Source organism: Drosophila obscura, unplaced genomic scaffold (assembly GCF_018151105.1).
Source record: "Drosophila obscura isolate BZ-5 IFL unplaced genomic scaffold, ASM1815110v1 contig_17, whole genome shotgun sequence".
Classification (NCBI taxonomy): Eukaryota; Metazoa; Arthropoda; class Insecta; order Diptera; family Drosophilidae; genus Drosophila; species Drosophila obscura.
The window spans coordinates 427,241-455,026 of record NW_024542757.1 but is presented as its reverse complement, the minus strand read 5'-3'; the positions used below and the strand labels follow the sequence as shown (position 1 = coordinate 455,026).

The 27,786-nt window shown below is 48.2% G+C and overlaps 1 protein-coding gene and 1 non-coding gene across 2 annotated transcripts; both read left to right on the top strand.

Annotated features, from left to right (window-relative positions):
• Positions 1 to 857: 857 nt before the first annotated feature.
• On the top strand, positions 858 to 27,721 carry LOC111079166 (serum response factor homolog). Its single transcript, XM_022374211.2, has 4 exons — positions 858 to 2,727; positions 6,302 to 6,550; positions 26,824 to 27,205; positions 27,270 to 27,721. Exons 1-4 carry the CDS (start codon positions 2,098 to 2,100, stop codon positions 27,458 to 27,460), a joined length of 1,452 nt encoding a protein of 483 aa, XP_022229903.2. The 5' UTR covers positions 858 to 2,097; the 3' UTR covers positions 27,461 to 27,721.
• On the top strand, positions 25,346 to 25,419 carry Trnan-guu. The gene has a single exon. It is a non-coding gene; the product is annotated as a tRNA-Asn (tRNA).
• Positions 27,722 to 27,786: the final 65 nt, after the last annotated feature.

The window sequence follows — 27,786 nt, the reverse complement described above, 5'->3', positions numbered from 1 at the left end:
GACATTGGTGAAATACTCGTACTCCTGTGTACGAGTGTACAAGTGGGCCCACCACGCAAATCCTCTAGAGCATTCTGACCATATTGGCCGGCTCGAGGCATTCCTGGCATAGTTTAAGTGTATCGCTTTTTGCCCCTGCAGCCGCCACTCTGTGTCTGTGTCCCCATCGGCTCATGAACAGTACTGGAAGTACAGCTGCAGGAGCAGAGGGCGGAGTGCGGAGGGCAGAGCCAGAGGCCCAGAAGAGAAAGGAGAAACAGAGAAATTACAAAATAACAAATTAACTTAATCAGCGGCGCTGATAAGCAGCACAGCAGCGCTACACGAGAAAATGGCGTACAACGGCGAGTTGAATGTAATTACAAAACTCAATCACGAACGGGCCCCCAGAGGGAGGAGCCACGCTCAGGCCCCAAAGATCTATGCGCAGGCGCAGTGTCGAGAGTCGGAAACGGAGCTGGAGCTGGAGAGGCATACGGCATACGGTGTACCGAATGAGTATGCATATTGGGGGCGTGTCGGAGGGAACACGTACGACTATGTACAGAGATATACACCTATGGCTGGCTGGCTGTATGGTTTCTAATTAATTAAGCCATAACATAAGCACACAGTCAGTCGCCTCTGCCAGACGACAAATAAATAAAGACGAACGCGCGACTCTTATGTGCACGACCGACTCTCTTCCAGCCGAAGCAAAGAGCGCGCGCTGGCGGAGGTGAGAGAGAGAGAGACTCTTTCTTGTGGATAGGAACGGCGGGGAGAGAACCGGTCCGGCTCCAAGTTTGGGGCGCAGCTAAGTTTGTCGCTGCGCCGTCGCTGGCCATACGTTGGGGTTTATTAAGTATTTTGCAGCCATCTGAAGCACAACGGAGGCAACGATCGATCGCAAGTCAGCCCTGCTCCCGACCAAAGCCAAATCGCACACGCACCGCACTTACTCGTACGTACGTCGCTGCGGATCGTATTAGGCATTAACCACAATAAAATCGCCACAAATAAAGCCAACACTCCAAACAAGTGCCACAGCAAACAAATGCCGAGCGACAAATAAGCCAACTACACACAAAAACAGGCGAGATTTCCAAAATTACAAAAAATAAAAGCAACACAAAAACAGAAACAACACAAACAGAAACAACAGAAAATAATTCCAATAACTGTAAAGAAAAATACAACACAACGCTCGAAAATAAAACCAAATATTACAAGGAATTTTTAAACGACTTCAACAATTAAACGCACATTAAAATAAAAATATAAAGAAATTCACTGAACTACAAGTAAACGGCTATTGTGACAACAGCAATTAATATAACTCAAAATAAAACATTCTGATGCAGAAATAAACTACAAAACCAAACAAATTGAAGCTGAAAATAGAGGAACAACCAATGGAAGCCCAGTAAACGCTAGCAACAAAATAAACCCACAACAACATTCAAAGAAAATCTTCCCAAAAGATAAAACTGCAACTGCAATCAACTGAATGAAAAAGCACACATATTTTCGAAAATAAATTCAAATTTAGCGCCACATCCCGCAGATTATGCAACACTAGGCAGGCGCGAGCCAGTGCATCCCTGGTTTCCACCACACTGCAACACTGTAGGACTGTCAGCTGTCAATTTTCTGCGTCTGTGTGTGTGTGCGTGCGTGCGTGTGTGTTGCAAAACGACGGCGTTGCAGCCCAAAAATTTCGCGTTTTGAACCAAATTTCAATTGTTAATTAATTATTTGAGACAATTGAGCCACGGCCGGCAGTGCCAGCAAGCACAGGAGAGCTCAGCCGAACAGCGACGCGTCAGGGAATCCGCGCAAGAGGGCCAGCGCCAGGGCAGAAACGCAAACGAATCCCATCGAATCGCGTTGTGTGCGGCGTGCGGTGTGTGTTTTGTGTTTTATTTTTGGAATTAAATACGGCAGCAGCCCCGCGATCCGAGCCGTGAGCATAGCATAGCCATAGCCATAGCAGAGCAGAGCAGAGGAGAACGGGAAAAGTGTGCCGCGGCCGGATTTCACAGCAAGGTAGCAATAATAGACGCGCGCGGTGCCTTGGATTTCTACGGCTCCACCGTGGAGAACTTTTACCTGAGAATGGACCCGACGCGAGGTGACTCGCGCTACAACCTAAACTACTCGATGAGTAGTATAGGCCTGAGCCTCGCCGACCAGGCCGATATGTACGGCAATCCGGCGGTGGCGGCCCTGGGCGCACGTCCGCCCAGCGGCGGGCTCCTGCAGAGCATGGGCGGTGGCGGCGGCGGTGTGCCCATGCAGCGGCCCAATCCCACCGGCGGAGCAGCTCCATCGCAGTGCCAGACCCTGGGTAACAGCCAGACGCATCACAGTCCCCAGCATGCCGCACAGCAGCAGCAGCAGCAACAGCAACAGCAGCAGCAGCAGCAGCAACAACAGCAGCAACAGCAACAGCACCGCGCCCTGAAGCGATCCGGCAGCGACTGCTACGAGGATCACCATCGCTCGGCTGGCGGCGGAGGCGGCCTGACGCTGCAGGGCCTGGACAACTGTGGCGCTGGCGGGAGTGTGGCCAGCGCCGGCGTCGACGACAATGTGGACGGATACAATCCGCTGCCCAACAAGAAATCACCGCCCGCCAACGGCAAGAAGACAAAGGGACGTGTCAAAATCAAAATGGAATACATTGACAACAAGCTGCGTCGCTACACGACCTTCTCCAAGCGCAAGACGGGCATCATGAAGAAGGTAAGCGGGGGAGTCGGAGTCGAAGTCAGAGTCGGAGTTGCTCTCCAGATCCCATCTCTCCTCTCCAGCTAGGCCACTGGGATGGAATGGGATGGTTGGATGGTTGACATTGGGCCACGTTTTGAGCGCATGTGCAATTAATAAATGCTTCTTCGATGCTCCTTCCAACTGCAGCTCCAATGCACCTCCTCTGGCATTGTCCAGTGCACTGTCCCTCCCCATCTTCCCTTTTCTCTCTGCCTCTCTCCCTGCCGGTTATCGTTATGCGACCGGGCATCGGGCACAGTGGTTCGAGTGGAGTGATCCTCGGGCTCAAAACAAAAAGCTTGATGTCCAAATGGTGCTGCTGCCACTGTGCCATCGTGCAACGCTCAGATCAGCTCTAGAACAGTAGCCAGAGATCCTCTGTTCGGGTCTGTCCCGATCGGTCCCACCCCACTCTTCAGGTACCCCAACAGTTGCCGCTTTGGCGGCGTTGTGTAAGCGCGGTAGCCCACGATTCCGCATTTCCCTTTGTTTTCGGCTTCATAAAATGTTAATTTGCCGCCGCAATTGCATTCAAAGGAGGCTACCCACAAGTTGCAAGTCCACAAGTCCACCTTCATCTGTTTGCTGCTGTCGCTGCTGTGCTGCTGCTGCTGCTACTGCTGCTGCGCCTCCCCATTCCTCCAGCAGTTGATGCGTGCTCCTTGTGGATTCTACCCCACTCATTGTCATGCGCGGGCAGCGGCAGCGGGCTTTGGCATTTTCAAATGACCAATTTTCACACGCAAACTTATATAATGGTTGGCTCCTACTGCTCCTCCTACTCGCATCCCGTGGCACTGCTGCTTCTGTGGTGCTTTCTATCCATCTGGCGGGTGCATATGAAATTTTTCACATTTTTGAAATAGACTTCTTTGGCCTCAAACCGAGCCTCGATCCGAGCCAAACCGAACCGAACCGAACACCCGATCAAAATCAGACACAAAAACCATCAACATTGCGGCGCTAAATCACGATCCCAGCACGATCTTAGCCAAAGACACAAAATCTTATGAAATATTTGACCCAAGTCGAGGGGGGAAAAAAAACAAAAGGCGCTGCTGCAGCTCCAAAAATGAAAGGCAGAAACATTGAGGCAACGAATTTCGGAATACCCTTTGAATACCGAAGCAGTTGGACAAGTAAACGTATCGCAAATGACATTCCCTTTTCGTCTAGACTCTGGAGCAAAAAGTCTGGAGTATACCAAATATTTGACCCTTGGGACATCAGATCTGGTCGGTCACTCATGTCGTTCCTCGGGTCCCTTCCTGGGGGCCGGACTTATGACAGGCGCACGCCCGAGACCACAAACCCTTGCCATATGCCACAGGAAAGCACAAAAAAAATATATAATATTTCGTTTTGGTGACTTTGATGTGGTCCCTCATCGATGTCCAGGCGATGTCGGACAGTTGACAGTCAGACAATGGGATTTTGACTTGGCGCTACGGCCACAGCCATGGGGCAAACAAAACAAAAAAAAACAGCAGCCAGCGAGGATACCTAGCAACAAATTGCGGCCAATGAACTTGGCCAGAAGATGAGACAGAAAGAGAGAAACGGAGATGGAGACGAAGATGGCAACCTGTTGGCATGCTTTCCACTGGCCAATTTTGGTCATTTTCAGCCAGAGCGTGGCGTGGGTGGCGCAGAGCGACACGGCAACTCCCAAAAATGGCCACAAAAGTGAAAAGTGAGCTAATGTCCAGAAGTGATCTCATTTGTTGGTCAACCTAATTGCGTGGGCCGTTCGATGGGAGCCACGATTGAGCCACGGCTACGGGCTACGGGCTGCGGGCTGCGTCTGCGTCCGTGGCAGCGAAAGCGCTTCTGCATAATGCACAATGTCCACACACATGTAGGTTGCTCCACAGATCCCCACGCTTGCGTCTCCGCTAACCATTAAACATGGCCAAAAGGGCACAAGGCGCAAAATGCCGCCAAAAGGTGTTAAATTGAAATCACGAGGCAGGCCTCAGGCCTCAGGCTCAGGCTTGAGCTTGAGCTTGGCCTGGTCTTGACTTGGCTTGGGAATTGTTTTCGGGTGCTGCTGCTGCTGCTTCCAGCACGGAAGCGTATTGATACACAGGAGCGGCCGAAGAACCAGGGGCAGCACCAGCGGCAGATTGTCCACAGATAAGCGGCCCCCAAGACCAGAGGCTCCTCGATGGCTGGTCGGCTTTGCCTTTTGGCCACATGCAACAGCAACAGCAACACCAACAGAAAACAACCAACAATCGCCGTCTAACAAATGACTCTTGCCGCTCTCTCTCTCCCCTGTGCCTGGTTCCTGCTGCCGACTGCCGGCTGCCTGCTGCCTGGTCTCTGGGGCTGCCTTGTCCTGTCAACAGATTTCTTACCCCAATCCTCCAATCCAGCCTTCTGCTGCCTCGTGTCGTGTCCTTTTGTCTTTGTTCGAAATTCAAATTGACATGAATTGTTGGTGTTGGGCCTGGCTGGCCTGGCCCTGGACCTAGGGTACCATTCTCGGTACAATCGACACCTACTCAGAACGAGAATCGAATTCAGATTCAGTTGCAGTTGCAGCTTCTCCTTTCGGACCGTGTCAATTGTTTGCATTTACACATGTTACACATAAAATTGGCAGCCAATCGGTGTAGCAGCAGAAGAGCAGCAGCAGCAGCAGCAGCAGCGGCAGAAGCCGATCCCGAATCACAGATCCCAGATCCGAAGCAGCAACAATGTGTACAACAATTTCATTAATATTAATAAATGTTCCCCGAAGCGTTGGGTTGGCTGCTTCTTGCCGCGCCAGTTATTTATGCGCTGTGTCTGCCACTCGCTCGCTCGCTCGCTGGCTGCACGGCAAGCAGACAGCCCGACAGTCCGACAGTCAGACAGCCAGACAGCAACTTTATCGCCTTTATAGTAATTACGAGCTGTTGATAGCCAGCTTAAGCTACCGTCTAATGTACGGACCGACTCCAGACCAGACTCCAGAGGCGGGTCTATTGACTATGGAACTATGTAGCTATCGAGATGGTTGCGTGACTTTGGGGCTTTTGCGTGGGAGAGCAGTGAGGAAGTGCATTAAGAAATGGGTTAAGTTGTGTAAGCCTTTAAATGTTTCCAGATCATCTTGAACACTTCTTTCCACTCCGTTAAAGGAGTTACTGTGGACCCATGGTACGAATATTCATCATCGTTCCCTGGTGAACTTTTGCTTGATCTGGTAGCACCTTAATCTGATATTCTTGATCGACTGATTTCCCATTTCCATTCAATGCGTTCTCCTCACGCTCCCATCTCTAATCGCTTTAGGCCTCGTCCTCTGCCAAACTTTTGTTGCTACTCGTTCTTATCGCTGCCACATAATCGCATAGTTTGCTTGGGAAATTTATGTGCCGCTGTGGCAACACACGCTTCGACAGTTACCCCAACCCTAGCACCAGCACCAGCCCCAGCCTCAATCCCCAATATCCAATCCCAATCCCATGCAAGCGATATCAGGCGATACTTGAAGACCGATATCATCGAATACGAGTACTTAACACACGTTTCCCTTGCTCCTTTGCACTCTTTGCAGGCCTACGAGCTGTCGACGCTGACTGGGACACAGGTAATGCTGCTGGTTGCCAGCGAGACGGGTCACGTCTACACATTTGCCACGCGCAAGCTGCAGCCGATGATCACCTCGGAGGCGGGCAAACAGCTCATACAGACCTGCCTCAACTCACCGGATCCGCCCAGCGTGGGCGGCGGGGACCAGCGCATGTCGGCCACGGGCTTCGAGGAGACGGAGCTCAGCTACAACATCGCGGACGAGGACTCCAAAGTAAGACAATTGATTTATGGTCACCACGGGCACGCTCATCTCGCCCATCCGCCGGCGCCACCCTCGCACTACAGCCTCGAGCAGAGTCTGATGCAGTCCGGGTACAGCGGTGGCCAGGCCTCGCCCCTGTCCCATGCCCAGGCCTACGGCGGACATGCGCACCATGCGCATGTGGCCCACGTGCCGCCGCCGCATTCGACGCACTCGCATATGTCGCATACGCATGCGCAGCGTTAGGCAAATCCTTCAGATTCTCTAGGCAATATATACAGATACAGGGCACTTGGCCTATGAGCAGGGACAGAGATGAAGGCGCCCCATAGGCCAAAAACCCAATTAGTTAGACAGCAGTTTTATGTTTAGACATATGTTTTAGCAGATCCAAAGTGCAGCAAATGGCTTGATCGAATTTCGATATACTTGTACACGTACGCTTATGTACATATGTCGGATTCATGGCCAATACGATCTCGCCGCTCGTTTTGTTCTTGTTTTGTCGCAGTGTTTGTGTGTGTTTAATTTTTTGTATTAATTTTACATTTTTTTTTTATTTCGTATACTAGTCAAGACTCTTACTTAAAGGCGACTGTGCCATAGCCAAGCTACAGCTCTCCCCTGACGATAGCAGGGGCGCAGGTAGATGCGAGTATATCCCATAGCAATAGATCAATTGTCACATATCAGCTGCAGCTTCTAACCCAGTGCCATTTCTACCACTAGAACCACTAGAGACACATCGAGACACAGCCGAGACTGCTTAAGTTAGTCCATTTCTTACATATAAAACATAAGTGCAATAACGAATGGGGGGAGATACATACATAATACAGTACAGTACAGTGCAGTACAGTACAGTACAGTACGGTACATACATATATGTATAAAGATATTATAAAGAATCATCATTGAGAGGTGTGTGGAGAGATTTTGCTGTATAGAGTCTAAAGAGGGTAAACATAGCCATACAAAAGTTGTTGGCAAAGAAATGTAGTATAGGAGTATTCGAATGCGCGGCGGCTGTATGTGTGTAGGTGCGTGTGCGTGTGTGTGCGTGTGTGTGTGTGTGCGGGGGTGCGATGAGCGTGCTCTTTGAACTTTTAAGCTTATTCCCCCCAAGTTTAGCTTAATGTTAGAACTATTTGTAATGTTGAAGTTATGTTTATTTGAATTGGCTTTCATTTAGTTACTTTTCGAGTTTTATTTGCATTCAAACTAAACTAAACAAACAAAAAAAAACACTTAAAAAAATGTTTTCAAAATTCCTTTACATGCCACATGCAACATAACCCCCCCACTCACCCTTTGAGCTGTCAATATCGCTCTACTTTCCGCACTCTCATTCTATCTGTCTCTCGATTTCTACTAATATTTATTGTATATTTTTATTTAGAGACCAAATTAAAAAGCAGCTCAAAGCTAATTTCCACAAATTAAAAGCAATTTAAATTTAATTTATTATTTAAACTTAATTTCATTAAAGACAACAGCAAAAAAATGACAAAAAAAAGAGAGAAGAACTTAATTTATATACAGATCGCATTTCTGTCAAACAGAAAACAAAAATCAAAAAACAAAACAGAATTTCTTTAATAATAGTTAAATTTATTATTTATGATAAATGCACGTGCAATCCGCAGAAACCGAATCGAATAACCCTAAAACAATTTACGTTGTAAGCGAAACAAAATATGTTTAAAAACCAACCACAAAATAGTATACCTACATACCATATATAAAGAGTATATGCATATATTTTACTTAGCGCAATATTATACATTAATAAACAAACAACAAAAAAACATAATTTAAAAAAAAAAACAACAACAACAACAAATAATGTAAAAGTGCCAGATGCTGCCGACAGCCCCAACACTGAGATTTTTCCAGCTTCCAGTTTCAAGAGCAAGGTTAAGAGCGCTAGATAAGACCCATTTCCCCCCCCCCTGCCGGACAGCTCTCAAAAGTCTGTAGTTATAGCCTACACAGAATCTACAATCCACAATCCACACACTCCACGCGTAATAATCTCCGAATCTCCGAGCGAGTGGGCAGCCCCTCTTCGCTGATCTGCTCCGCTCTGCTCTGCTCTCTGTGAATGAATTTCTGTGTGTTTCTTAGCATATGTACATACATATTTTTGTTTTTCCTTTCAACATTCGGTTGGGCTGCAAAGAGCTTCCGCTTCCACAATAGACCGCCATAGGCCGCACCACAGTACAAAGCAACACTGCTGCGGGGGCTTCTTTGGGGCCCCTGTGACGTCATGACAGACAGCGGAATACGGGCGACGAGTTCATAAATCGATCAGAGCACCCATTGACTCTCTGTGTGTCTTGTGTGTCGTCTGGCCCGGTCTCGTCTCGTCTCGGCTCGGCTCGTCATGCACCAACAGGCCTCAGGTCCGATCCCCCCTGTGTTGGCTTGGCATGCAAATCGCGTTTCTTACTTTTCAATGCCAAAGCTATGGCCCGGGCTCTGCCTGTGGCTGTGGCTCTGGGTCCCGCGTAGGCTTGCGCGATGACGTGTGCCACTGTAAGCCCCGATCTCTCTCTCCCTCTCTCTCTCTCTCTCTGCCCCGTGGACTTCCATTCAGTTCGAGACGATGAATGAAAGCCCCCAAAGAGCCAAAGAGCCAACGAGCCAAAGATGTTGTGGGTGTGACACCAACGCCGGTTCAGGTCATCATTTTGTTGGTGTTTTTCTGCTGGCAGCAGCTGCTGGCCTGGCTTCCAGCAGCTGACTTGACTGATAAAAGTCATGGCTGGTACGCGACTGTTGCTGCTGCTGCTGTAGGTCGTTCTGCTGCCGCCAACTCTTTGTCCAGCCAAGGTTAATTGCCATCATGCAGTGGGCTGCTGCCCCCCTCCTCCTTCGCCTGGCATTTGCCACACATTACGGGCATATGCGAGTATATACTGTGTACATATCTGCTCGTGTCTATCGGTCTGCGCGGGTGTATTGGCTATATACTCGACTCTGCGCCGATTGCCTTCTATGGTCGCTCACCTGCGCATCATCTCCATTCGCCCACTACTTCTGCTTCTTCTATGATCCCCCAGCCCCCAGAAAATCTCGCAAGTTTGTTGGCTTTTATAGTTTCGTTTTTATTTCATTTCCACGCTTCATGCGTCTTGTTAAACATAAAAATTCGAGTACAATTGGAAAATATAATGAAAGAAATGATCTTAATATTTTACTTGAATATGGATTGTATGTAAAATTCATTTACCTGTTGGAGGAAGAACCAGAGATGATGAAAGCTTTGAAAACTGCAACAAATAATTTATTTTGTATTCAAACTAATCACTAAATTAAATCCGGTATCTTTGTGTTGTAATCTTGCAACTAGTTGGAGTGAGCTGTGGAGTTTACTCTTTCTATGCCTTTCTGTACATATTTCCTTGTACTTTTCTCGTTCTGGTGCTACCTTCAATCCCTCTGCAACAGCAACAGCAACTTGTTCCCCCGCTGAATCATTTTCCAGCAAACCAGCTCCCGAACCGCACCTCTAGCTAGCTCTACTCCTCCGCGTCCAGAGGGAGCACGAGTGCATATCAGTTTGAGAAATTAAAAGCATTTTGCGGTTCCGCTGACTATCGATGCTGCGTGCCGCTCGAGCCTCTAACGACATTTCAATGATTTGGTGTTTTGCTGCTGCTCCTACTGCTGCTGCTGCTGCTGTTGTTGGGGCAGCAACAGACGCGTCACCAAGTTGGCCACGTGCGCAGCACAAGACGCAGGCGGAGGAGGAGGAGGACAAAAGCATTCGCAATGCTCGTCGATTACGTACGAGGGCGACCTCTGTCAGGCATTGTCCAGCTGTCCAAAAGCCACCAACAACGCAGCCACGCAAAGAATCTTGGCTTTGGGTTAACTTCTTTCTGTGTTTGTGTTTGTGTGTGTGTGCGTGTGTGTGTGTCTTGGCGGATTTTGTGTTTAAGCCGCCGCTGCAAGTTCTAACCGCATGCCGCCACAATGTCCTCTTAATTTCCTAGCCCCCAACGGCAGCAGCTGCGCGCGCTCTCCACGCGATGATATCGTCGCCGGCTCAGATCCAGAACCAGGTCCCAGGTCCAGGCCGAGGTACATCCACATCCACAGACTCGGCCTCAGCCACATTCACATCCACGTCGTCTTCTGTCTGTGCGCTCGTTTTTTAATTCAACTGATTGTACTGCGGCTTCTGGAATTCGGCATTTCTTAAAGCTGCGCGCACACACATTGTGCGCTGGGGAGCGCGCGTCGGCAACTTCTGGCGACTGCCAACTGCTGGCCACAACACATCTCCTCCTGCTCCTGCTCCTGCTGCTGCTGCTGCTGGAACTCCTGTTGGGGCCGGCCGCCGCCGCCTTCGCAATCTGAAAAGGTTAAGAAATGACAATTTGTGAGCGTTTCTTTTTTGTTGTGTGTTTGTTTTGTTTTTGTTCAATTCGTTTTGTTTCTCTCTCGTATTTCTTTGTATTGTTTTTTGTTTGGTTTGTTTTTCGTTTCGTTTGCTGGTCTGTTGGTTTGGCCTGTCTCTCCTGTTGCTCTCGGCCCTGTTGCTTTCATTGTGATTATTTAAAAGCCTGGACGCTGCCCGTTGCATGCTGCCTGCTGGCTACTGGCTACTGGCTACTGGCTGCTGGCTGCTGGCTGCTGCTTGAGAGGACCTTAACGAGGCGCTTTCGGCCTTTCGGGACTCACATTTAGTTAAGCAATTATTGGCTGCAATGCAAACAAATAATGCGTACATTGTGTGCCCCTCTATCTCCTCCTGACCCCCGCCCTGCCTTGCTCCCTGCCTCCCTCCCTCCACCACCGGGGGACTTACTCCAATGATTTTCCAAGTTAATCAAAATTCTTTGCTATCCACGATGAAATCTCAACGACCTTCTCCTCCCATGACTCCTCTAGCGCCGTCACCGAGCCACGCCCAATGCAGCAACGCCCATTCACTGAAGCGTGGCAGAGGCAACATTTCAGTTGAAGCTCATAGTTTTTTCTTTTAGTTTTTTTGTTGTTGTAGCTGTTCCAATCCCCATCCCCAAACCACTTATATAGGCAGAGAGGCAGCTCCGCTTCACTGGCCATTTTATGGCTGAGAATCTCTCGTTTTTTCTTCATTTCTGTCGGAGTGATTGCCTCATAGTCGGGATTTATTATATAAATATGTTTTGGGAAGCCCTCAACTAGCGAAGGTTCCCCCAAAAATGAGAATTAAATTAGGATGGGGAGATTCCAAGGGTTGCTTCAGCTCAACAATCGAACATTTTGGAGTAAAACTTACAAAAAAAAACCAATAGAAATTTTTCACAATAAAATTAGGCGACATTTCTTTCTCTTACTTTCTTCTTCTGTGGAAAATTCTCTCGAGTTTTTCACTTAGTTTTTCCAACAAATACTGAATGAAACTTTACCAACTTCCGAGTCGTTCGTTACAGCTAGTTTGCAGAAGGTAAATTTGTTCAAAGTCAAGCAGAACTTAGGGCCAAACTGTACTCGGCAAGAAAAACATTTTGAGTAATAAATTCTAAGCTAAACTTTGAGTGTGAGCTTTAGCTTTATCATGGGTGGTGGGGGGATTGGGGGGGATGGTGTGTGCCCATCTCCCGAGTCGATTCATTATATAATGAAGCACACGCGGACATCCCACACGGGGGCTCCAGTGGCAAGCCAGCCAGCCAGCCAGCCAGCCCAGCCGCCTTCTGCCCACAGAGCCAGCGACCGTGCGGTTAACAAAAGTTAACAACAATCGATGTTCAGCTCATTTCCTGCCCACAATCGAAATCAAATGTTGAAATCCACACAAATTGTACGAGTATGATGATATATAGTGCTCGTCGTATCGCTTATATACACATCCATCCGTATGTACATACATATTCTGAAATGTTCTCCTATGTTAAGAGATTTATTTCTTTTGCCAAACGAAAGTTTGAGGCTCTCCGGCTTGGCTCTAATGAAAGTGCCATAAATTTTCAATTAAACTTTATGCTGCTGCTGCTGCTTGGAAATTGACAAACTTCTTCCAGACACAGACGCAGACCCAGACGCAGACCCAACCTTAGTGGCATCGTCTGATTGGCGCCGATTAAGCAATCCAACGAGGCATCAGACTCTGCCTCTGCCTCACTTGGGGCACGGCGACGGCGTTTTTCGAGGCTGCTGCAATTATTTGCGAATTAACATTTATAACACTTGATCCTGTGCGTATCCGTTGAAAGCAGAAAGCTTTGCCTGGGCTTACTTGACGCTTCAGCGCGTTTAAAAAGTATTTTTGTGCCACAGCAACAACAGCAGCAGCAGCGACAACGGCAGCAACAGCAACACCAACAACGCGAAATATTTTGCCGCATTTTAAGAGCTCTTCGAGTGTCCGTCTGTGTCTGTCCGTGTTGGTTGTATGTCTGTTATGCGGATTCATTGCAACCGCAGTCACTTGTTGCTTCTGTGGCTGGCTGTGACTGTGGCCTGCCACTGATGTTGCTGATGTTGCTGCTGTGCTAAATTTCACACCAACAATGAGCGCGAGCCAACAATGAATGAAAATGACTGACGAACAGAGATGACCAGCTCTTGGTACTGGTCTTGGTCTGGTCTTGGTCTTGGCTCTGTGTGTTGGCTGCCGGAGACCTGCACTAAATCGATACCTTAATTCAAAGGCACGCCAGACCGCATTTTTGGATAATATACTTCAACTCCATCCGCTCCAGTGACCGCTCGCCTCTGCCACTGCTACTCCATGGCTGTCGGTGGCACGCGTGAGATTTCCTGTCTTCAGTTTTCGAGGATATATGTATATTTCATATCGGATTTCAGCCAAATTTGGCGTTCTTTGTAGTTCGGGGGCCATGATCGGATTGGATCTGGATCTGGATACTCGTGCATCGGATCCAGTGCTTATCGGCCTGGGAATTGTGGCACACAGCCACACAACACAGTTATTGTTGTTGCTGTTGTTGTTGTGCAATGACTTTAAAAAGCTGTTAACATGCGTTGTCATCGCTGCCATATGTTGCACGACAGCAAGCGACAACAGCAGCAACAGCAGCAACAGCAACAACCACCACCGACACCGCCGACGACAACGACAACGACGACAGCGACGGCGGCGACGACTCCTGGTCGCCATTGATCGGTGATCGCTTTTGGGGCCTGGCGACTTGTCACCACCTGGCACAACTGAACCAATTTTGTGGCAGTTGCATCAATGCGCTGAACTTCAGATTGGCGGCATGCGTTGATTTCCATGGAAATCTATGCGAAAGTGGAAACGCCAGCGATTTGCGTGGCCCGCAGCGATAGTTATAGCTTCCTCAGTTCACATGTGCCGTCCCTTATTTGGAAGCTTGTGTTGTATGCGATTCAACGCAGCAATTACACACACATACATATATACAATACACCCATACATGTACATATATACATGTGCATGTATGAGAGAAAAAACCAGCACAGCAGCTGAAAGCTAAAGCTAAAGCGTCGGTGGCGGGCCGGGCCGGGCCGGGCCCGAGACAGAGCCCGAGTGCAATATCGTCTCTCAGTCGTCGCCACATTGGCTGACTTATGACGAAAATAATTGCTGTCTATCTCAAGCGGGCGATCGCGTCATCGTTATCGCCATCGTTATCGGTTGGTCGCTAGAAAGCTCATCGCAGTGGTCCGTTACACGCGAGGCGTATGAGTAATCAATAATAATTTTATCGATCATTTTATTACCATTCCTCTATGCCTCTCCGTCTCCCTCTCTCTCTCTCTCTGTCTCTCCTTCTGCGTCGCACATCGTTTTTGCAGTGGTTGGTTGGGTGGTCCCAAATCGATTGCCATAATAATTTCACGCAAATATAGCACACACACACACACAGCCATACAGCTCCAACAACACCACCCCACCCACCACACAACAACTGCCGCTGCGGCAATCGTCTACAATATTGTAATTTACTTAATTTCGTATCGTTCAGAATACGCAAATTTGTTAAGGAAAAAAAATTGGAAGAAACATTGGCCATGCATTAGCTACATGTCCCAGTCGTAGTTGTTCTTGTTGTTGCAGCAGTTATATGTAGTTGTTGTTGCAAGTGATGCAGTTGTTGTTGCTGTTATGAAAGGCGACTGCGCGGCGGCTTTGGCTTATTTTTTTTCATTGCTACATTTTATATGCAAATTTGTGCATTTAGAAAGAGAGACACACAGAATTATCGTATCTGTTTGTTGTCCGATTTTGTTGCAGGGAAATTACAGTGTGTGTGTGTGTGTTCGTGAAGGAAAAGCCTAGAAAACTGCATATTTAGTGGGTTAATAATTGAACTGAAACTTGGTTCCCTGGGATGACTAAATAAGGGAAATCGAATTGCAATTCAAAGCCATAGGACCAATAATCGTATGACATGCTGAACCCTAGGGGGGAAAATAGTCTTGGACTATCAATGTGAACTTAAGTGAAAGCCAACAGAAATTAGTATCCTGCATGCCGCTTTTCGTGGCACCTTTTTTTAGTTTTTAGAGACGGCACACACCACATGGCGTATGCGCAATATTTTCGTAAGATCAGAGAAATCAGCTTCTAGTGGTGCTACCGCCTGCCGGCCTGCCTGCCTGGCTGCCACTTACGCGACAACGCCTTGACATGCCCACACGTCCAGTGACAACAACACCCAACAACTCTGCAACATGCCACAAAACTTTTGGAATTTCAGCTACTGCCGCTGTTGCAGCGCTCCCGTGTGAGAATGCCCTCCCCCTCCCCGTCTGTGTGTGTGTGTTTTGTGGGTATAGGAAAGCGTTAATAAGCAGCGACAGGGATTGCGGACTTGGACTGGGCAGCATTGAGGAGCCGAAAATTTATAATGTGGCACGCAATTAATTCAATGCCAAAGCTGCCAAACGGAGGCGCAAAAATTATCACACCATTCAAATGACGCTCACGAATTTGGGTTTGGGTGGCAAGACCAGCTAGCGTAGTCGTCTCCACTCCCGACAGTTCCGATCCGATGCGATGCGAGCCGTTCCGTTCTCTTTGGCGGCAAACATTTAACAAGCAGCGGCTGTCCGGCTGCGCTGAGGATGCCACCTAGAAAGCTCACGCTAGGCGTCCAATTGGCTAGAGCCGACGATCATGGTCATGCCACATGGTGCCACCAAATGGACAATGGGCAGGCCGAGCCGAGCCGAGTCAAGTCGAGGCCGGACCGGTGGTCCTTTGTCTCTCTCTCTCTCTCAGGCCTCTCCCCTCCTCACTGTAGAGGCCTGTCAGTGCTAATTTGTTGCTGCTCGTGGCTCGCGCAGACTGCGACTACCACTAAAAATATAGCCATAAATGTTGATCAATAAGGAGAGGGTAAGGGTGAGGGTGCTGCAGGGAAATCTGCATGTCCTTAATGCTGGCAACGTGCGAGTTTTACAAATTACAAAACGAGCAGCCAGAAACTGCATTCGTTATACAGACAGACATACATACATACGAGTATATATGTATCGAGTATTTTTCCCACGTCTCATTAAAATTGCAGTTAAAATGCAGAAGCAGGCCAGAGATCGTCTTCGCTGTTGCTCTGGCCCGTTGGTTCTTTTACTTTCTATCATCGTCATCGATTCGGAGACGCAGACGCAGACGGAGACGTCCTCAGCGTCATTATTGTCAACTCTCAACGAGTTGCCAATCGTCTGTCCCAACTATCTTTCTGCCTGCTTGCCAGCCCGGCCTGCCTGCTGCCTTCTGCCTGCCTGCCGTCTCTAGATTGATGTCTCTGCAGTCAGACAGTCAGTCAGTCAGTCCGTCAGTCCATCAGTCCATCTCCTTAGCAGCAGCCTCACCAAAGGAGGAAGGTGGCAAGAGCCAGAAGCAGAAGCAGAACCAGAACCAGGGGCAGAGACAGAGACAGAGCCAGGAGAAGTTGGCACAGTTTGCGCACTTTGGCATTTCATCTGTCCCCTGGACCTCTCCTTCAGAGGGTACTCTTGGTCCTACTTCAAAATTCGATAACGAATCTGGCAGGCAGCATGGAAAATAAGCCACATTTTCATAAGTATCCAGGCAGAATATGGCTATACCATCTATTTTTGTCCGCTTGGAGTACATTAAATGAGAAATAACCATTTTCTTTTGCTGCCCGTTAATTGATGACACTTTCAACTCCATCAAGTGTATACATTCACGTTCAAAATTACTTGTATGCAACTGCGAGTCAATAAATGCAAATTTCCCCAGGAAAAACCTACTGAAAGTTTTTTAGTTTAAAAGGTCGCTGTCTAATCCTTCAAGACATCATACAACTCTCAGGAGATTCTTCGGTCGTAAGAAATGTTTTAGAGAACAGTTTTCTCAGGCTACAAGGGATACGTTCATTTATGTTATCGTTAAGATACACATACACAGTTCAAAGCTACTGCTATGTTTTCTGCATAATTCAACAAAGTCATATTGTTGCAGATAGCTTCGATATTTATAGTCTATTACTAATTTTTCAAGTATTTTGTTAGCTTCTGTAAAAGTTCTACTCGTAATTGTGTAACTCTTGTTTGATTTGACCGCTTGGCGGTTCTGTTGGTGGTGGTGGTGGTGCTGCTGCTGCTGCCCACGATGTGGGGAATCGTTGATTGTTTTGCTGTTATTGCGGCTTTTATTTGTGCTTTAATATACAGAGCTGGCGCAGAGCTGTGAGAGTGTGTGCGCCTTAATTAAAAGCTGAGGCCCGCTGCTCGTAGGAGTTAATTAGACTGCGGAGGTGTACCACGGCCCCAGAGTGGGGCGATCTCCGATCCGATCCAATCCGATCCGATCCGGCGTCGTGTTCTGTTCGCTTTCAAGTCAAGCCCCAGCTATTAGTCGCTCAATATTACGCGTTTGCCCGACAACATTGTTTTTATTTTTTTTCCTGCTGCTTTTTGTTCTGAGAGATCTTGAGTTCTGGATGGATGGATGGACGGTTGTTTGGTGGGGGAGGGTGGTGTGTGCTGGGACAGCGGGGACAAGGCTGCTGCTGTTCACACGCTGCTCATCAACAATTGCTGTCACGAATTTTCCACTCGGCGCTTTTTGCGCGCGCTACTTGTTTGTATTTTAAAATTTATTTATTTGTGCAGCATCCACACGGGCAGACGGGCACACGGGCACTCGGGCACACACACGGCTCCCTCTCCTCTCTCGCATCCTCATGGACACTCTGCTCACTCCTCGTTCTTTCGGTGCAGAGCGGAGTGGAGTGAATCGATCCGTACACATACACACAGTGTGTGGAGCTCCTCCTGGAGCGCACTGAAGAATGCATTTGATCAGATAATGTAATTCGCATTTTAAATTGAGGCGCATTCCCAGTTATACTTCTTCTCACATGCATTTACTGCCTGCTCCCTGCTCCCTGTTCCTGCCTCGGCATTGCCATTGCCATTGCCATCGTCATCGTCAGAAGGAGCAGCTTCTGCAGGAGGAGCCCCACTGCCACTGCCACTGCCAGGGCCTGACCAGCATTGCGGGCGTCGCATTATTACGCACAAGTAAATCATCGACATCGTCGTCGTAGTCGTCGTGGTCGTCGATGTCGTTGTCCAGCCCCGAGCCGAGCTCAGCCGCTGGGCTTGTTAAGTAATTTAGTTGGCTTTTTCTGTCCACCCCCTGGCCACCGACCCCACCCTTGCTCCCCTGGCACTCCTCTGAAATATCTTTTGCTGGATTTTTTATTCCTATATTGCTATTGGCATATTTGCTTAAAGAGCTGCCTGTGAGCTGCATTTGATATTGTTTCTATAAATGCAATAAATTGGCATTCAATTAGGGAAAAGGTGTTGTGTTCTTTGGTGGGATTCGAAAGACGAAGAGCGAGGCAGGGATTTATTTGTTTCTTTAATGGAACGTATTTCCAGCTTTTACAGATTTTTCGGCTGCAATTTTCTTACTTTTAAAATTGTTTCAAATATTCAATCCATGACCAGAGACGTTGATCTACCCCATATACATGTACATACCCCGAAATGATTCCTTCGATATCTAACAAACTGACTTTCCCCAGAGACAATCACTTGATATCAGCGATCAACTTTTGGCTACTCTTAACATTTCCCATCCAATCAGGCATTAGCATATCAGCCAACAGATCTATAACTCTCACACAGACACACACAGGGACTCCGGGCGGACAGTGGGACAGTGGTGAGCGGAGACCGGAGACCGGAGACGAAGTGGATCATATGGAGATCCATCATACATTGTAGAGCCAGAGCCTTGCTTTTCCTGCTTTCTAACGATTGCATTTTTGATATTTGTGACACGCAGATTTTCCATCAGTGTCAACAAGGCATTGTTCGGGAGAGCAGACCCAGACCCAGACCCAGACGTCAACGTGGTTGGTCCGCCATCGCTGGCCCGCTCTCCCCGTAAGACTGACAGACTCGATCGGCCGTCCGATCGTCATCGATTTTTCAACATCAGACCAAAGTCGCTCCAAAACGAACCCAGAGTCGCGAGCTAATGCAAAACTGAATGCAGCGCGTACATTTGCATAGACACAAAATTATATGAGACCCGAGAGCCGGGACATGGGACACGGTACCCAGGACCCCGATCAAACGCAGCTTCCTGGTCTTTTTTTCGCTTTGGTTTGAAATTTATGTACCCACACAATGGGGTAACAAAAACAGTTGGAGGAATCGTTCGTCGCAGTCGTCGGAGTCGTTGTTGTCGATGCTGGGAGTCGTCGAGCGTCGAGGCTGCGTCGAGGCTGGTGGTGGTGTTGGCTTAAACACCATTCTAGCGGTTCGTTTAGCTTGTTTATTGGCATGAAAATCTATCAAAAATGCATCATGCATTTTATATTTATTATACGTAAATACAAAAATAATGTGCCTGACATTTGACCCGGCCCAAACGACACAAAGTTATGGCCCGGCCACATGTTGCCTTCGAGCCCACAGCCACAACAACAGCCACAGCCTGGCTGTGGGCCTGCCAGGCAGTCTGCTAGGAAAGTCTAGTCTCTCCTCTCCTCTGCTCACCGACTGATTATGAAACGGCTTTGTCGGTATGCGAGTCCGTTGTGCCGGGGATATGGATATTCGGTTATTGTCTTGGCTTTTGCATTCTAACACAAATCACACAGAAACGGGCAAACAGCAATCCCAACACTCGCCACTTAAATGCTCGTTTATAATGTTGTTAAAATACAATAAATAGTCGGGATTCGCAGCAGGCGGTTGCTGCGCTCCGCTGCTGCACGCTGCACTGTTCCACCTTTTGCTCCGCTCATGCTGATTTATGAAATGTGGACGCCGTCTTGGCGGTCCCACAAACGGACTCGGACTCGAACTGAGACTGAGACTGGCACTGGGACTCCAAAGGCCAGCTCCGATCGGGCGAGCCTTCGGGCTTGCCTCTGACTGCGCTCCGTCTGGGTCTCAGTCCCAGTCCCAAGCCAGGGTGATTGTCTGATTGTAGGCCTTTGATTGAGTTGTCGGCATGCTGGGCTACTGTTTGGAGTTCTGTGAGTGGCTTATCTACCAGTTGGATCACAGCTGTTCCGGCCTTCTGGCTATACGTTCACAGCCCTGACTTAGGGGTCAGAAAAAGATATTCTAGAACATGGAATATAACCAAACTTTGCTGACAGCTAATCACTTTCTGAATGCTACGATTTGTGGGTTCTTTCATCATTAGGAAAAGATCTTCAGATCTTCTTAGGTAATGTCACTGTCTACAGAGAACCGTTCGCAGCCCTAAAACACATTTTTCACTTATATCTTACACAATTAAACTTATTTAATACAAATACAATGCGCATTACACTTACCCATTGGTGAGATCGAGTCAGGTTAGAGTAGAGATCTATTCTGTCTACCGTCACAGCACAGCCTCGATCGGCAGCATTCGATCATGTTGCAGCTTACGCATTCAAGTCACCATCTTTCAATGTACTGTAATTAATTTTCTTCACACACTTTCCAGCTCTTCTGTCTGTTCTTGTTTGGTCACACTTTTCACGTCCTCCGATCGCTGTTCTGGCCGAACAGCCGAAGATCGATCCATCCCAGCAGCGGTCGTGCGATCCTCGATCGTCGTGCAGGTCACGCAGACGCAGTTACTCAACGACTGAATACGTAGCTGCATCGCATGGGTCTCTTGAGTCGCTGCCAGCCGGAGCAACCTGAGGAGAAACTCGTTTTGGGGGTATATTTTCTTAAGAGAGTGCCCGTCACTTGCGCCTGTGAGTGGGAGGGAGCAAACAAATATCTCGCATTCCCTCGCACCTGTTATCCAACGCTCTTTGGTCTTCTCTTAAGCGCAGCTCTCTCGCGCTCTCTCTCTCTCTCTGGGGTTTCATTAGGCAGTTATATTTTATGTGTATATAGGAGACGACCTGTGGGCGGGACTTGTGCCCGTGCGATCGTGTGTGCGTATTAGATATTATAGACACTGCTGCTCGCTCGCCTGTGACTTGCTCAGCAATTCCATTTTGGGCCGAGCTCTATATACATTGGCTGCGTGGGGGACAAATGAGCAAACAAATGAGCGGCAATTTATGTGTGTGTTCTCCGATCCGCTCCACTCCACTCCGGTGTGTGAGAATTCAATTGACACCAACCTGCTACAAAATGACGTATCTCTCGCATGTATTTATTTAAAATTTATTCAATTATATACCACTATATATATCTAGATAGTATAACCCAACCTTTGGCTGGGTGTAACCAGTTTTTAGCGAACTCAAAAAAAGAAATATGAAATCAGCGATTGAATATTTTGTTATTTCTCCATCGATTGTGGGCGTGGGCACGCGAGACCCAACAGATCGTTGCTTGGCGTTTTTGTTCACTTTTGTCAAATGACACAATTTAATGAAATCCAAAACAATTCTAGACTTGGTGTTTGACTAATGATCAATGCGCCGGCAGGCAGGGATTGCTGCAACTGATTTTTCAATTAGTTTCGTTGCCAAAATACTCGCAGTATTGCAGTTAGCAATCGATTCGATATCTGAAGAATTGCTTTTAATTGGCTGGAAATATATGTACAGCTTTGGCAATCTTTTATTTGATTTTATAATCCTCTTTTAATGTGTTTAGGGAACCAGCGAGAATTTATTTGGAGAGATTTACCACACCCTAAATCCAAGATCAATCGTCTATAGAAGTCAAAGCTCAAAACCCTCGGAATTGGAGTCTCTCCAAATGGGCTCCAAGGCAGATATACATATCCAAGATATCCCATAGATCTGAATAACCTTTCGACTAGCCGCTTCATCGCTGAGCCATCGATAGCAGGCCGGCATTCAATGGCTGAGGACGTTCTGCTGCTGTGCTGCTGTTTCTTCTGCCGCATTTTAGAGTTTAATCGCTGTCAGCGGCTCCAGATTGTATGGGCAGTTAGGGGCCGTCTTTGGTTTGGCTAAATCTAGCTAAACATCGAACTAGCTTTGTCCGGGCACCCACATGGTGCCATGGTGCTGTCCCCTCTACCCCTGGTCCGCTTTGGACAGAGCTCCTGTGCGAGTACGAGTACGAGTATTCGTATTCGTATTCGTATAATTGCAATTTCCATTCAACTGTTTGTTCGTTTGTGGCCCTGTGTCCCTGTGTCCCCGGCTTCAATTCATTTGTTTGTTTGGCTTGTTTTTGCGGTTGTTAGTGCCCATCATAAATTGCTGGAATTGGGAGCTATGGGTGCTCTGCTCTCTTGGGTGCCTCTGAGGGAAGGTGGAGCTGCCCCGGCTAATCGGTGGCGTTTCATCTGCGGCCCGTTGTCCTGTTGGGGGCTTGTTCGGCTGTCGTCGCACGCATAATTAGGCCTGAGGACAATCGTTTCGTTCGCCCCACTGCAAGAAATAGCTGCAACTTTTGTATTTCCATGGAGCACACTCCGCTGCATCTGTGTGGAGTTTTTGGCGAGTGCAATTTTGGTCAAATAATTGCCAACTGGAAACAATAAGCTCGTTTTTCGCTCCACTCGTCCGCTTGCCGAGGGCAATCGTGGCATCTTAATGCGCCCCTGACATTTAAATAGATGCTAATTCCCTTCATAACTGAGCCTCGACTTTGCCGATCTAATGAATTGGAACTCTCTCTCCGCTCTCCCGCTCTCTCTTGCTCTCACCACTCTCCACTGTCTGAACTCACGACCCAACGAGACTGAGTCTCTTACCAGCTTTAGCACTTCCTGCTGGCCGCTTTCTTTGCGCGTGAATCCGTGTAACCGCAGCGCTTACACATCCCAGAAATGGCGGGGGCAAAAAAGCGGCAAACAGAAAACAAAACTGTGATTTGACCAAAAACAGAAAGCCGGCCAGAAAGCTTGGCGGATATAAACGCTTTAAGACTCCATATTGTGATGGCAGGCCCGGGGCCCGGCCCGGATGCGACGACAACGACGACAATTGTGGAAGACCAAATGGCCAAACTCCACCAGCACCAGCTACAGCCCCAGCTACAGCCACAGCTACAGCTCCAGCAAATGTCTACGCAGTGGAGGTTGTGTGTCTTCTTCTGCTGGTTGTTCGTTGTTGTTCGGTTGTTTGGTTGTTGTTGCTGTGCTGCTGCTTCGTGTCAACTGACTTGGGCCCTGGCTTTCGGCTTTCTGGCTTTTGTTTTCACAAGCCGCCCCATTTTGCTTGCCCACGTACCCCATACCGATGCCGATGCCATTTGCCCCAACGTTTCCTGTGGTTGTGATTGTGTGATTCCTCCTACAAAATCAAGCAACAGTGGTCTGCGATAGTGATTTACTATAGCTCTTTGCAGGCAGCTCCCTTTACATATTGTTCGGCTCAAAGCTGCCCCTTGAAAAGATTGATTTAACACACAAAACAAGACCAAATTCCATAAATATTCAACCAGAATACACTCATTCAAGTCCTTAATCTTATACGGGCTGTTTCTTCCTGTATTAAGCCCACTGTCATCACTGGCCCGTCCCGTTCCCTGGGCAATTGTGCGTTAGATTTAAGTGCTTTCGTTTGCCAGGCTTAATTTGCATTTTTATTTTTATGTTTTCATTGAAAGCGCCAGCATCAATGGAGCCCGCTGACTTCAGCATATCCGAGCCGAGCCGAGCCGAGTGGCTGCGAGTGGATCTGAGTGGAGTGGAGTGGAGTGCTGAGGCGAGCACATTTGGCTATTCCTTTGTTTTCGGCCTTAAGTTATCAGTGGCGGTAGATGTACACGGCATCAACGGTAGCAGCAGCAGCAACGGCAGCAGCAACGGCAGCATCAGCGGTAACAGCAGCAACATGCAACATGCAAAATGCAAATGTTTATTGGCCAAATGCTGAACGATCTCAACGAGCTAAACTGAGAATGGGTTAACACTGTTTTAGCTGTTTTGCTGCTGCTGCTGCTGCTGCTGCTGTTGCTGTGGCCTGTTCCTTCTTTCATTGGCTCGAAGCGGGTGCTGACTGCCACACAGTTGTCGCCTTTTGTTGTGGCAACAACCATTTTGGTAAAAACAACTAATCAATTGGCAAATGTGCCATCCGTCAATCATTGAGTCAGTCGCGCTGGTGGTGTAGGTCACACGACACCACACGAGCGGTGGCGGTGGCGGTGGCGCAGTGGAGTTGCAGTTGCAGTTGGACGTGCATCCAGTGGATGCAGTGGATGTGGCAGCCACCGAATTGACTCGCATTCACTTTTGGGGCAAATAAAATGCCACCTTGGTTGTGAATGTCAGTTAGCCAATTTGAAAATTCATTCATTCAATGCTTTGACGACTGACTGACGGACTGACTGACGGACCGACTATTGCCAACAAACATTTATTATTAGCCTTTCCCAAATTGCCTATTTTTGGAGCTGCTGATGGCCACACAGCAGTGGCAGTGGCAGTAGCTGCGGCAGCAGCAGCAGCAACAGCATCAGCAACAACAACAGTGGCAACAACAACAACATGCCGCACATATCACAGCAAGACAAATTTCTATATAATTGCATTTGTCGCAGGCTCTCGAAGCCAGCCAGCAAGCCAGCCGGGCAGCGAGGCCAGATCGGACCAGACAATGCCCGGCATTATTTCGATATAAATTGCATGCCATTGGCCCGACCAGTGGCATTCCATCCAACCAATTGCCAACTTCGGGTCCGATTCCGATACCGAGTTGAATCGGTATCCCCCAACCCAACCAGGGGCAGGGTTCCCGCTCCTGCCCCGGCTCTCAGCTCTCAGCTCTAATTGTCATTTAATGAGACACGCTCGGCATTTGCGCACGACACACGACTATCAATTTGGCAGGCCAGCACCAGCACCAGAAGCATCAGCATCACCATTACCAGCAGGGGAGGGGAGGGGCAGTGGCACTGCTCGTATCACAAGCAGGAGCTATCGATGGAACTGTTCGAATCGCTGACAAAACCAACTTGTCGTCGTCCTGCTGCTGTCTGTTTTGATTTACAGTCCCCTGCGCAGGCAGTGCTTTTGTTTGCGAAGCAAATTCAAATTGCATTTTGGCTGATGCACAAATGGACTCTGCTGTGGGTGTGGCACAGTTATCGTGCATTGAATTTTCGATTGTAGTAGCACTGATGAATGGCTTACAACCTGAACTCTTTAAAGAAATAGTTGCAGCGTTAAAAGACTTGATTGAAATGTGTGTTCAAACCATTCCTAGTTTCCATTCAACAGAATCGAATAGGATATAATCTATTATCTCGAAATTTGCTCTAAAAGTAAAGAGATCCCAGATATTATTTATGGTTCTATAAATTTCGAACCCTTTAATCTGATAATAATAAATGTGAAAAGTATAAACATGATTCAACCCCTATATAATCCAAGCAGAGAGCTTTCTTCCGTCAAACCTCTCAATGGAGACATTGTCAGTGCACTTTTCAAGAGCCTCCGTGGCGCAATTGGTTAGCGCGTTCGGCTGTTAACCGAAAGGTTGGTGGTTCGAGTCCACCCGGGGGCGCATATAAATTTTTTTCAATTTTGTTCTCCTTTTTTTATTTATAAGCTAATTGTTTTTTTGTTTGTTAATGTTTGCTTAAATTATATTTATTTCTCTTTTCGCTTTGTGCAGCGAATGTTAATGATGTGTTTAACAGAGTGAAATCGTGTGTTGTGCGTTGTGTGGTCTGTAATTAAATCCGAAAAGTGGCGAACAGATAAGATAAATAGCAAATAAATATCAATTGATATTTACTACCGCTGATTTACGAGCTCGTTGGGTGGGTTTATTGGTTCCTTCCGTTTGACTTTGACTTTGTTGCCAAGCGCTGGCCTGTCACTCTCTAACCTCTACACGAGCAGCTCCACTTACAGGCCAAAAGCTGCCTTCCTCTTTGTGCACCTCTGCCTCTGTCAGCCACTTGATGCCACTGAAAAGCCCGCAAGCGTAACCACAGTTGCAACTGTGGCTGCTGGTGCTGGTGCTGCCGCTGCCGCTGCCGCTACTGTTGCCAAGTATATCATGGCAACTTGGAGACAGTTTGTCGTCGTTGCTTTTGCTAATTAAAATGTCTTGGTGCTGTCACTCAAAAGGCGGTCGTCTGATCCACTGGCCAAGCGACTGGCTGGCAGCAGACGAACGACAACGATGACGACGACGACGACGACGCCCATTTTAGTCAGCGGCAACAATGCGATTTTGCCTTTTGCTGCTGCTGCTGCTGCTGCTGTAGCTGTAGCTGTGGCTGCTACAATTTCATTGGAAGTCTGTGGACGGGGCACGCGGCGTATGCGCAATGCCATTGCGATCTCCCTCGCACAAAATGGCGATCGCATTGTTACAGTTTGCAATTATTTTGATTTATTTTTTGTTCGCTCCGTTCGCTGCCAGTGCCTTCAGTACTGTCTGTCCCTGCCCCTGTCCCTCCCCCTGCCAGTGCCTCAGCCTGTGGCACTAATCAAAATTAAAATGACGCGAACGATACCAGACAAGGCGATGCCACGGATGATGTCCCCGCGCTGTGCACGTCGCCGTCGCCGGCCAGAGAGTCAGAAATCAATATTCTAAATTCTTTAACGCGTGTGCACATTTAAGGCAACGCCAGCTCATTGAGATGCGTGCCGGCGAACAGCCTGGCCAGCACTTATACGCAATTTCGCGCCATATTTGGTCCAAACATATTGGATTTTTTGTCAGGCACTGGGCTGGCATATAGAACAGGCCCCAGGCCAAGACCCAGACCAGGCCACAACCAGACCAAGCCAGATCAGGCAGCCAGCCAGCCAGCCAGCCAGGCCCAATCATCCTCAACTTAGCTCTGGCTTAAGATCAGCAGAAGCAGCAGCAGCAGCACCAGACTGTTTGGCTGCACAGCAAAGAACCCCACTAATCGAGTGTCTATCTTTCTTTCTGTCTTTCTTTCAGGATGATCGATCGCCAACATCGTCGGGCAATGAGTCGGACGACTCTTCGGACGTGGAAATGCCCGCTGAAGTGTCCGAAGTGGTGGCCACAAAACTGCCAGCCAGTCAGAATCCCAGCAAAACAGAGGCAACTGCAACAGCAACGACATCTTCAGGTGCACCTGCAATTGCAGCAGCGGCAACGTCAGTGGCCGGCTCCAAGCCGATGCCAGCACTGAACTATCAGACTGAGAGCGGACCCTCAACGTCCACGGCAGCAACTACCGGAGGATCGCCGGGGGAGGGCAAATATGTCTATCCGGCAGCCTCCTTTGCCAACATACCCCCAAAAATGTTGAGGCAACTGATACAGACGGGACACTTGCAGCTGCACGCTGAGGAGGGTAAGTACTCCAAAGCTTAACAGAGTCCGTGCCCATAGATTTCACGAGTGTCTCCTCCCGACAGATGGCAACCAGTATGTGACAATCCCGCTCAGCTCCACGGCAGCCAGCCTGATCAAGGGCAACAAATTGACGGCCTCATCGTCCAGCGGTGGCCCTGGAGGAGGAGGAGGAGGAGGAGGAGGATCCACTGCTGTCAAGTCGGAGCAAACTCCCGAGAAAGCAACGCTGATCATTAAACAGGAATATGATTAGCACCCCGCTACGACCACTGCTTGCCCAACACTGAGAATAGCGTTTATCAGCACTGGCCCACAACAACGGGGGCAACAGCTGCAACAGGGGATCCACAGGGGATCCACTCTCCGCAAAGTCTATTTAAAGTTTTCACGATCGCCTGCTAACTCTAAGTCATACTACTACGAGTATATCCAATATTATGTCGTACATAAACTATTTTTATACCTATATAAAGGGAAGAGAAAAAGCAAACCCTGCCAACGGCATATCTACATACATACATACATACATGAAAACTATACGTAAGTTTAAAAATGTTCTGCAAGCTATGAAGGCATCAA